The 12,392-nt window shown below is 41.8% G+C and overlaps 1 protein-coding gene across 1 annotated transcript in view; it reads right to left on the bottom strand.

Annotated features, from left to right (window-relative positions):
- Positions 1-12,392, bottom strand: part of LOC117290142 (myotubularin-related protein 3-like) — a 44,900-nt gene that overhangs the window by 6,059 nt on the left and 26,449 nt on the right. Inside the window, exons 7-13 of the mRNA XM_033771397.1 lie at positions 8,626-8,739; positions 6,988-7,175; positions 5,212-5,334; positions 3,641-3,752; positions 2,746-2,941; positions 1,354-1,539; positions 547-717 (exon numbers count right to left, since the gene is read on the bottom strand). Of these exons, the coding sequence (XP_033627288.1) occupies positions 547-717; positions 1,354-1,539; positions 2,746-2,941; positions 3,641-3,752; positions 5,212-5,334; positions 6,988-7,175; positions 8,626-8,739 (1,090 nt within the window). The remainder of the gene's footprint in view (positions 1-546; positions 718-1,353; positions 1,540-2,745; positions 2,942-3,640; positions 3,753-5,211; positions 5,335-6,987; positions 7,176-8,625; positions 8,740-12,392) is intronic.

The raw sequence follows: 12,392 nt of genomic DNA, 5'->3' as shown, positions 1-12,392 counted from the left end.
AACACTGTTTGGCCATGTGTACATGTAGGTCAACATTGTGTTTCAAATCCCTACATTATGTGGAACTCTTCTGTTCTAAGGTCCACACTTCGCATGTAGTCCACACAATCTCATGTAGGAAACAATTTGCCCATAACTAGGCATAACTTGAGGTAGTGCTTTCTGCTCTACCGGCTAGGCTTCCAATTGAAGATACCCAAGCCTACATTCGTATGGACTGTAAAAGGGGTAACCCTGTTTCAGCCCTAGGAGTAGGTGGCAACGGCCTCTGGAAGAAAAACAAATTGTAGCCCACACCTTGAAGTGGCCTTGTGTGTCAGGCGACTTGCATAAAAAAATAATAAAAAAACTAGAGTTTAGAAATTTAGAAACATTCCGTTTTACAATGTAAACAAATCACCATTCTAATAGATAGTCTCAATGCAAATACATCATGTACATGTACATCCTCCTATACCAATACACTTTGACTCAGTAAAATGTCTCTGTGGATAAACCATCTTAAAAACAAATTGCAACCACAAATTTCAGCTGATTAAAACTTACCGTCTCAGTTGACGGAGCAAAGAGGAAATTACGGTATTTATGTCCCTCAGTGGTGAGCAGTGACCATACAGAGCATGTACGATCCTTGATGGAGTGCTTGGCTCGCTGCTGTTCGTTGTTACAAAGAAACGTTCCAAACAGACAGGAGTAGGTGTGCTGGACCAGCTTCACCTGTTTAGTGTCAAAAACAAAGACTTTCAACCTTAGGGGCTATTCTGAATACCAGTCAGTCTGGGGTCATTCAAAATTGTCAAAGTTTAAAAATGTTTACTTTTTTTTCTCTCTAAATTGTGAGGTGGGTGGGTGGTTCAAAAGGACTAACTGAACATCAAAATTAAGTTTTGAGATGTGGGAGTAACACTCCAACTGGGGAAAACCAGCACCACGAATAAAGATAAAAAATACCCAGCTGGCCATGCATGCCATTTCATTCCTGATTTAAAAAAAATCTGGTTCATTTGAGGCCTGACATTGTTCTTCAGTGTATAGATTATATTATCAAGCCATTCAATATTTAAAACCTGGCCTAATTGTTTCGATAAAATAATCAAGAACCAGGCCTGACCATCACAGTAAAATGTGACCTACTTCCATAAACATAAAGGTGTAAAAGTAACGTCCGGATAAAGAACTTTTCCAATTTTCTGTTTCATGTTATTTCTGTTGACATTTTTAAAGACTAAATCTGATTAATAAATATTTTATTTTACAAACGATCTTCTTTGTATCGTGCTAATTTCTTAGCAGAAACTATAAGCAGCTCTATAAAAATGGGCGCTTATCTTAGTCTCTGGTTCAATGACTTACCAGGAATGTTTGATTGAACTCAAATGCCGTTGGGTACTGTAGAATGAGTTGATGTACACAGTCCAACCACTGCAGGAAAACCGGGCACCTCTGATTGGTATCGTCATCATTGGGTTTATGACCGCAGCGATCTCCAAACTTATGCCCGAATTGCAGCCATTCTCGCTCCACTAATACTTGAAAGCCCTGCATAAACATGTAGGAAACAAAGACAAAGAAATTATACTCATGTGCAAGTCACTAAAAAATAAGGGAATAAAATCGTAGCGACGAGTTCTTAAACTGCCGCTTAAAACCGGCAGTGTCGTGCGATAAATGTCCTAGCCAAACGAGTCGCTACTCTTTCATTCCCATTCATTAAGGCTTTTTTGGTTAAAAGAAAGAAACTCTGTAAAACCTATCCGTTTTCCGACATCCTTGAGCTCTGTATTTGTGTTGCATTTTTATGACTGAGACAGTTTTCGGATATGCATTTGTGCGCCTAGTATGCATCTAAATGTATTTGCAAAACAACTGGTTATAAACAGCTCCAGCTGGTCATTATCAACCTATTAAACACCCCCACGTGACGAGCTCTCCACCAATAGGAATAGCGAAACTGTCTTCGGTATTTATGAATATACATCTAACCTTGGTGCAAGACATCATTGTTCATTATCACTCCACCATCGAGATTTGCTACGGGCAATGTACACTGCTACCCATTACGCGAGTTTCCCATTAACAACATCTCTACATTCTACTCACCCGTTTCACATCAGGGTTTCTCAGTGCCGTAATTAATAATAATAATAATAATAAGACATTTGTAAAGTGCCTAATGCAAAAAGCCTCTAAGGGCATAAACATAAACATTCACCCTGGAACCCATTTGTGGCAGTAAATTTACAGCCACTGACATCCTAAACCACATTTAACGCCTCTTGAACTTCTGATCAGATACAAAAGATTGTGTTAAAAACTCTGCATTCCCAAACCTGTGCATACGAACTCGAGTTTGTCGTAGGCAAACTTGGGCTCTGCACACATTTACAACATTTTATTTATTGGGGGTGTTGGATTAGCTTCCCCATGTCGACCCCGGTGCGCTCCTTCAAGGTGAGCCCCTGACAAGAGCTAATCGACTGATCACTTGCCCTCTTGTGGTGACGTCATGCACCTCGGGCCAGCCCCAAGTGACTCGTTCCACAAGTAGGGCACTGCAGGGCCGACCCAGGTGAGCCCCTGGAATGACGTCAAAGCTATTTGAACATACCGGGGGCAGACCGGGGTCGACCCCGGAAAGCTTATCGAATGCACCCATTGTCTACCAAAGAGAAACCAGACTATTTTCCTTCCAAGCGAGGTTTTAGGTAAATCATGAATTTGAATGGGAGGAACTCTTATCCCAACCTCGAGTGTTCTGTAGTACGGATCCAGCAGGAGCTGAGCCAGAGCTACAATCTGTGGTGTACGGTCCCACCCATCAGAGCAATGGACTACTACTGGATTGGCGTCCTTGTCTACAGCGTTGACTACTACAAGAGCTGACTTGAGCAGGAGAGAGAGATGCTGTAGCCATTTAGTGGCCTCTAGGAGAGACAGCCAACTGCAGAGGATTGTAAGGGGAGGAAAGGTGTTAGTGGCATAAAAGATTTGGACTAGCCTTTCAGCCCATGTCTAGCTAAGACTCAACAGCTCAGTAAAGGCAATGGACACTATCATTAATTACAAAAAAATAATTATTAGCACAAAACCTCACTTGGTAACGAGTAATGGGGAGAGGTTGATAGTATAAAACATTGTGAGAAACTGCTCCCTCTGAAGTAATCGTAGTTTTCAAGAAAGAAGTTGTTTTCCACAAATTTGACTTCGAGACCTCAGAATTAAATTTTGAGGTCTCGAAATCAAGCATCTGAAAGCACACAACTTTGTGTGACAAGGGTGTTTTTTCTTTCATTATTATCTCTTAACTTCAACGACCAATTGAGCTCAAATTTGTATAGGTTTCTTATTTTATGTATATGTTGAGAAAAACCAAATTGACAATTACCAATAGTGTCCGGTGTCTTTAAAGGAGGTGCATACCTTTGTTTTTGAAACCATTTTATTGTTTCAATCCTACATAAATAAAAAATATATACAATGAACTAACTTGTGACACTTTTATTTCTCAAGGTGGTCATGTTGTTTAGATATCGCAAATGCGAAATGACGGGCCTTGCATAAACCTTCGGGAAATTATCACAATCACTCCTTGCTTTATAAAGGTTCAACAGAAATTTACATATTGGGCCTAAATACTTACTTGGGCACATCTGACAAGTTACTACATATGTTCCTCACGCCTTGAAAGCTTTTTCTGATGGAATGAATGTTAGCGAGACCCATGAACTGGATGTCACATGATGGGTAATATTCTGAAAGGAATCACAAACAAACAAAAATACAAAAAAGTTTAAAAAAGGTAGTGGTAAGCCCATACTTCCTGTGAATGCCAACTTAACGCGAATTTGATGTCACAACTCTATATTCAAGAGAGTTGGGCACAACTCAACCACTGCGAATTATTTGTTTTGAATTTGTGACTTCAACATTTGTATCGCATACACATTCGCAGGAAGTATAAACCGGGCTGTAGTCGAGTGCAAAAGATTAAAGAGCGATCGTTTGTGGGTTCAAATCCCAACCAGGGTGTTCATTTTGTGGTTGAGTTAGATAAGCACAGACATGACATAAGTTCCTTGGAAACACTCAGTGTATGCATTTGTTTCCATTTTCAGCATATGGCGGGAACTAATTAACATAATTATGCAAATTTGAAAGCTTTCCGATACTTGGATTTTTGAGGACTTTTGATATGTTAAACTTTGGTGTCTATAGAACCCAAAGCAGTGGAAATCAATTCTGTTGCAATTTTTTCCAGGTCCAGCTGCAGTATGACTGGACTAGTAAGGCCGAGTCACACTGCAGCGATAACGAAAACGATAACGATCACGACGCAAAGAGAACGCCTTTTATTGGTTGAATTGCTCCACACAGAATACGCACACGCTCATTCAACCAATAGAATGCGTTCTCTTTGCGTCGTAATCATTATCGCTGCAGTATGACTCGGCCTGTAGGCTCTAATGGACATTTCAGGCTATTTAATCACATTTTTTCTTAATTTTTCCAAGGGCAACAAAATCCAAAGTAGGAAGAACATCATGCATGTAAGTGGTTAAATTTGGGTCACTAGATCTGCACTAGATCTATTCATCAGCTCGGAGCTATAAGATCATTAATTGTAATATCAAATCCATATCAATCAAACGCAAAGGGTTCGGAAAAATAACTCACAATCTAAAAGTCAAAAAGAAAAAAAATGTTTCTTTTTTTCTTTTTACCAAACTTATTTTACAAACTACTTTTTTGAATGAACTCCATTTACCAGGAGCTCCAAAATTATGCAAAACCAATGTGATGAAATTCATACCAACTGCACAAATGACCTTTATTGACCCCTTAAACGCACATCACACCCGGCAACTGCGCCACGCTCACCAGTTTGGTGGTCACAAGGTTCACGTGTAAACACCGCATCGCCCTAAAGTGCGCACTTCACTGAATTACACACAGTGACATTGCCCACCAATATGGCGCATCCAAGATTATTCTGATGATGACGTCAGGTGAATCGGGTCAATAGTCCTGCCGTCGATTTCACAAAACTCTTCCTAACTTAAGACTAATCTTAGGACTTAGGACGAGTCCCAACCCTGCACTGTAGCATGCAGACCTTAAGACTAATCCTAACTCGAGATAAGACGAGTACTAACTCTTTGTGAAATCGACGGCTGAGCCAGCAAAATGTTGCTCCTACATGTATATTATTACCTTGGAATTCACAGCCTCCTCCTTTGGCTCTATTAGCCCAGGCTGATGTGTAGGATCTAGCATCTACAATCAAGACTTTCCTATTGCTGGAGTCTGTGTCTACGTGTGATAATAGACTCAGGTCTGTAGAAATCAATCAAACAATAACAAGTCACATTCACATTCAAGGTAGGTATACACTGAAGAACAAAGAAATACTTTAAAGGCACTGTACACTATTGGTAATTGTCAAAGACCAGTGTTCTCACTTGGTGTATCCCATCACAAGCATAAAATAACAAGCCTGTGAAAATTTGGGCTCAATCAGTCATCGAAGTTGCGAGAAAATGATGCCAGAAAAAACACCCTTGTTGGACGAATTTGTGTGCTTTCAGATAGGAATAAAAGACTTCTAGCTAGAAGTCTTTTATTATTTTAGTGAGAAATTACCTCTTTCTCAAAAACTTGTACTTCAGAGGGAGTTGTTTCCCACAATGTTTTATACTATCAACAGCTCTCCAATGCTTGTTACCAAGTCAGTTTTTAAGTTAATATTTGTTTTGAGTAATTACCAAGTGTGTACCTTCCCTTTAAAGGAACAAAATGTTTGAGATCAAAGATAATAATAAAAATAATAATATGGATTTATAATGCGCACTTCTCCAGAAAACCGATCAAACATTAGACATTTGAAAATAAAGAAAATAACATAGTTGAAGTTAACCCAGTGAAGTCTATGTGAACAAGGTGTGTGAACAAGTCTTCAATATCAGTAGTTAACAATGGCTATTCCTGGCTTAACAACTAAACAAACAACTTTCTAGTTCAATCAGGAATGTAATTAACAATCTTGGCCGGGTATGTATCTTTTCTTCTTTTTTCTTGATTGTTTAAGGGCAAGTATACCTTTGGCGTTTGGATCATTTGATTGTTTCAAATCCTGTATAAATGTAGATGTATACAATAAAACTAACATGTGAAAATTTCAGATATCAATATAAACCACAAAGGAAACTGACTGGGTAAACTTTACCCAGTCAGGGGAAACTGACTGGGTAAATTTTACCCAGTCAGTTTCCCTTGTGGTTTATATTGATATATGAAACAAAAAGTCGCATCCCCTTTAGGTGATCCCCTGGCTGCCGCTTCCCAGGTTGTATCGTAATTTGGGTGTGATCCCTGGCTACACGGCAGTTAACGGTTGTATGGCTTCTGACTGGCACCCCCGAACAAAGATATTGACAAAATAGGGACACCGCCAATATAGGGCTAGATAGCTCAGTTGGTAGAGCGCCGGCACGTTAATCCGGAGGTCGTTGGTTCAAATCCCACTCTAGTCAATTCTTTGTTCAACCCCAATAATCATGTGAAAATTTCATAACAAAAGGTGATCGCATTATTGAAATCACGCCAACAATCCGGAGCCCTTATGTCCCTGCAGGAAGAATAATCCGCTATTGGAATCCTTAATCGCAGTTTCAAATTTTACGGCATAAAAACTGATCTCTTTTTCCATAACCACACGACCTCAAGGTGAAGTGATTCTCAAAATGCTCTGTACTATCAAAAGTCGCTGAGGGCTTCGAACCAAAAGTTTTTATTGCCATTAATGTTAAGAGTGACTATCAAACACATACCTCCCCCTAAAACACTGTATATACAAAACTTTATAACAAAAAAACTGTATTTCTATTTTGTTTGACCCACAGATCCACAATTTCAACTCATAAATAATTTGCAATATTCCAACACTGGCTATTCTGAATGGCCCCTAAAGTGATTGAAAACCTGACTTACCATTAGTCTCCCCTCCAGCCGTTCCATTGGCTGGTCTCTCTACACTCTCTACAGTGTTCTGTGGATTGTCCGTCTTGCATGCCCTCAGTATACTCTCTATGAAGTGTTCGTCTTGATCACTACGCCAGCCAAACCAACCTATCTCTGGCTGACTACACCGTGCTATCACTGCTCCATTCTGCTGATGTCTGAACAGAAATGTAAAAGAAGAGCATTAACTATTTTGCCAGTTGCAAGTGGTCAAGTTGGCATAGTGGCAACTTTCCTTCAAACAGGGTGTCATGGCCGAGCGGATAAGAGCATCAAACTCAAGCACTGCTGTTTCTGTTCAGCAGAGTGTGGGTTTGACTATTGGTCGTGACACTTGTGTCCCCGAGCAAGACTTGCTTCTGGCCTTCTTACTATCACTAAAACCCCAGTTCACATCCTGCCAGGGACACTGCGTGGATTGCATTTTTAGTCCCATTATGTAGTGGTATCTTTCCTTGCCTTCCACCACTAGGACCCCAGTCTACATCCTGCCAGGGGCACTATGTGGATTGGGATTTCAGTCCCATGTAGTGGTATCTTTCCTTGCCTTCCACCTCTAGGACCCAAGTTCACATCCTGCCAGGGGCACTATGTGGATTGGGATTTCAGTCCCATGTAGTGGTATCTTTCCTTGCCTTCCACCACTAGGACCCCAGTCCACATCCTGCCAGGGGCACTATGTGGATTGGGATTTCAGTCCCATGTAGTGGTATCTTTCCTTGCCTTCCACCACTAGGACCCCAGTCCACATCCTGCCAGGGGCACTATGTGGATTGCATTTTTAGTCCCATTATGTAGTGGTTTCTTTCCGCGCCTTCCACCACTAGGACCCAAGTTCACATCCTGCCAGGGGCACAATGTGGATTGGGTTTTCAGTCCCATTATGTAGTGGTATCTTTCCTTGCCTTCCACCTCTAGGACCCAAGTTCACATCCTGCCAGGGGCACTATGTGGATTGGGTTTTCAGTCCCATGTAGTGGTATCTTTCCTTGCCTTCCACCTCTAGGACCCAAGTTCACATCCTGCCAGGGGCACTATGTGGACTGGGATTTCAGTCCCATGTAGTGGTATCTTTCCTTGCCTTCCACCTCTAGGACCCAAGTTCACATCCTGCCAGGGGCACTATGTGGATTGGGATTTCAGTCCATATTGTGGAAGTGTCGTGGCCGAGCGGATAAGAGCACCGAATTCAAACTCTGGTGTTTCTGATCAGCAGAGTGTGGGAGCCAACCTGGGCCCAATTTCATGGCTCTGCTTACCGCCGAATTCTGCGCTTACAATCGCGATTCCCTACTTACGTGCAAGCGCCGAATTTCTGCGCTAGCCTTGTAAGCATAGAATGCCTAGTAACGTGAAGTACGCACGCGCAGAAGCCCAAATTCGCCGCTAACCCGTGAAATACACTTGCCGTAAGCACAGAATTCCCTGCTTCCGTAAGCGCCGATTCTGTGCTTACGGTAAGCAGAGCCATGAAATTGGGCCCTGATACCTGACATTGCACTGTAGTCACCACTGCTAACACTATTTCAGAAGCTCAAAATGCTGTAAACGCAGCCCAATTGAGAACATGCTTCGTCTTGGACTAAATTGAAGTTATTTAGTCTTTACCTCCATACTACTGAAGGAAACCTCTTGGATGCTCTGAAACTACTAACAGCCTTCAGTTCGTCATCTGTGATCCACGCTGGTACGATATGCTGCAGTGGGTACGACGAACAGTACCTGCAAAAACAGCACACAAACAAAACACAAGTGAGAATTGAAGCTTCACTTGGTATGGATTGAAACATTTGTAGAGGAATTTACAGTTGATGGCCATATAATTATCTCTCTGCAAACAAAGAGGTTATAAATAGAATCAATGACAGGCCTCGAAATCACCCAGCCATCGATTTCACCAAACTCTTCCTAGCTTAGGATTAATCTTAGGACTTGAATGGATGAATCCTAACCTTGCACTGTATCATGTAAACCTTGAGATTAATCCTAACGCGAGATGAGATTAATCCAACGTTTCGTGAAATCGGCTGCAGGGCACCTACAGGAGTTTCCGTGGTGCCCTGTGCTTTTGCAGTAGTGCCCTTTGAAATGTTTTCCACAAGGAAGTGCCTCTTACCAAAGGAAAATTGCTGTGGCCCTTCAAGAGTGAAACTCAAGGCACGCAATGGTTTAATACTGCGTATATGAGAACTGAAATCAGGGTTCTCCCAATGCTTCAAGGCACGCAATGGTTTAATACTGCGTATATGAGAACTGAAATCAGGGTTCGCCCAATGCTTCAAGGCACGCAATGGTTTAATACTGCGTATATGAGAACTGAAATCAGGGTTCTCCCAATGCTTCAAGGCACGCAATGGTTTAATACTGCGTATATGAGAACTGAAATCAGGGTTCTCCCAATGCTTCAAGGCACGCAATGGTTTAATACTGCGTATATGAGAACTGAAATCAAGGTTCTCCCAATGCTTCAAGGCACGCAATGGTTTAATACTGCGTATATGAGAACTGAAATCAGGGTTCGCCCAATGCTTCAAGGCACGCAATGGTTTAATACTGCGTATATGAGAACTGAAATCAAGGTTCTCCCAATGCTTCAAGGCACGCAATGGTTTAATACTGCGTATATGAGAACTGAAATCAGGGTTCGCCCAATGCTTCAAGGCACGCAATGGTTTAATACTGCGTATATGAGAACTGAAATCAGGGTTCGCCCAATGCTTCAAGGCACGCAATGGTTTAATACTGCGTATATGAGAACTGAAATCAGGGTTCTCCCAATGCTTCAAGGCACGCAATGGTTTAATACTGCGTATATGAGAACTGAAATCAGGGTTCGCCCAATGCTTCAAGGCACGCAATGGTTTAATACTGCGTATATGAGAACTGAAATCTGGGTTCTCCCAATGCTTCAAGGCACGCAATGGTTTAATACTGCGTATATGAGAACTGAAATCAGGGTTCTCCCAATGCTTCAAGGCACGCAATGGTTTAATACTGCGTATATGAGAACTGAAATCAGGGTTCTCCCAATGCTTCAAGGCACGCAATGGTTTAATACTGCGTATATGAGAACTGAAATCTGGGTTCTCCCAATGCTTCAAGGCACGCAATGGTTTAATACTGCGTATATGAGAACTGAAATCAGGGTTCTCCCAATGCTTCAAGGCACGCAATGGTTTAATACTGCGTATATGAGAACTGAAATCAGGGTTCTCCCAATGCTTCAAGGCACGCAATGGTTTAATACTGCGTATATGAGAACTGAAATCTGGGTTCTCCCAATGCTTCAAGGCACGCAATGGTTTAATACTGCGTATATGAGAACTGAAATCAGGGTTCTCCCAATGCTTCAAGGCACGCAATGGTTTAATACTGCGTATATGAGAACTGAAATCAGGGTTCTCCCAATGCTTCAAGGCACGCAATGGTTTAATACTGCGTATATGAGAACTGAAATCAGGGTTCGCCCAATGCTTCAAGGCACGCAATGGTTTAATACTGCGTATATGAGAACTGAAATCAGGGTTCTCCCAATGCTTCAAGGCACGCAATGGTTTAATACTGCGTATATGAGAACTGAAATCAGGGTTCTCCCAATGCTTCAAGGCACGCAATGGTTTAATACTGCGTATATGAGAACTGAAATCAGATTCTCCCAATGCTTCAAGGCACGCAATGGTTTAATACTGCGTATATGAGAACTGAAATCAGATTCTCCCAATGCTTCAAGGCACGCAATGGTTTAATACTGCGTATATGAGAACTGAAATCAGGGTTCTCCCAATGCTTCAAGGCACGCAATGGTTTAATACTGCGTATATGAGAACTGAAATCAGGGTTCTCCCAATGCTTCAAGGCACGCAATGGTTTAATACTGCGTATATGAGAACTGAAATCAGGGTTCTCCCAATGCTTCAAGGCACGCAATGGTTTAATACTGCGTATATGAGAACTGAAATCAGGGTTCTCCCAATGCTTCAAGGCACGCAATGGTTTAATACTGCGTATATGAGAACTGAAATCAAGGTTCGCCCAATGCTTCAAGGCACGCAATGGTTTAATACTGCGTATATGAGAACTGAAATCAGGGTTCGCCCAATGCTTCAAGGCACGCAATGGTTTAATACTGCGTATATGAGAACTGAAATCAAGGTTCTCCCAATGCTTCAAGGCACGCAATGGTTTAATACTGCGTATATGAGAACTGAAATCAGGGTTCGCCCAATGCTTCAAGGCACGCAATGGTTTAATACTGCGTATATGAGAACTGAAATCAGGGTTCGCCCAATGCTTCAAGGCACGCAATGGTTTAATACTGCGTATATGAGAACTGAAATCAGGGTTCTCCCAATGCTTCAAGGCACGCAATGGTTTAATACTGCGTATATGAGAACTGAAATCAGGGTTCTCCCAATGCTTCAAGGCACGCAATGGTTTAATACTGCGTATATGAGAACTGAAATCAGGGTTCGCCCAATGCTTCAAGGCACGCAATGGTTTAATACTGCGTATATGAGAGCTGAAATCAAGGTTCTCCCAATGCTTCAAGGCACGCAATGGTTTAATACTGCGTATATGAGAACTGAAATCAGATTCTCCCAATGCTTCAAGGCACGCAATGGTTTAATACTGCGTATATGAGAACTGAAATCAGGGTTCGCCCAATGCTTCAAGGCACGCAATGGTTTAATACTGCGTATATGAGAACTGAAATCAGGGTTCTCCCAATGCTTCAAGGCACGCAATGGTTTAATACTGCGTATATGAGAACTGAAATCAGGGTTCTCCCAATGCTTCAAGGCACGCAATGGTTTAATACTGCGTATATGAGAACTGAAATCAGGGTTCGCCCAATGCTTCAAGGCACGCAATGGTTTAATACTGCGTATATGAGAGCTGAAATCAAGGTTCTCCCAATGCTTCAAGGCACGCAATGGTTTAATACTGCGTATATGAGAACTGAAATCAGATTCTCCCAATGCTTCAAGGCACGCAATGGTTTAATACTACGTATATGAGAACTGAAATCAGGGTTCTCCCAATGCTTCAAGGCACGCAATGGTTTAATACTGCGTATATGAGAACTGAAATCAAGGTTCTCCCAATGCTTCAAGGCACGCAATGGTTTAATACTGCGTATATGAGAACTGAAATCAGGGTTCTCCCAATGCTTCAAGGCACGCAATGGTTTAATACTGCGTATATGAGAACTGAAATCAGATTCTCCCAATGCTTCAAGGCACGCAATGGTTTAATACTACGTATATGAGAACTGAAATCAGGGTTCTCCCAATGCTTCAAGGCACGCAATGGTTTAATACTGCGTATATGAGAACTGAAATCAAGGTTCTCCCAATGCTTCAAGGCACGCAATG

The sequence above is a fragment of the Asterias rubens genome, chromosome 5 (genome assembly GCF_902459465.1).
Source record: "Asterias rubens chromosome 5, eAstRub1.3, whole genome shotgun sequence".
In the NCBI taxonomy this organism is placed as follows: domain Eukaryota; kingdom Metazoa; phylum Echinodermata; class Asteroidea; order Forcipulatida; family Asteriidae; genus Asterias; species Asterias rubens.
Note: the sequence above shows the minus strand (reverse complement) of the source record. Positions and strands in the feature narration are given on the sequence as shown.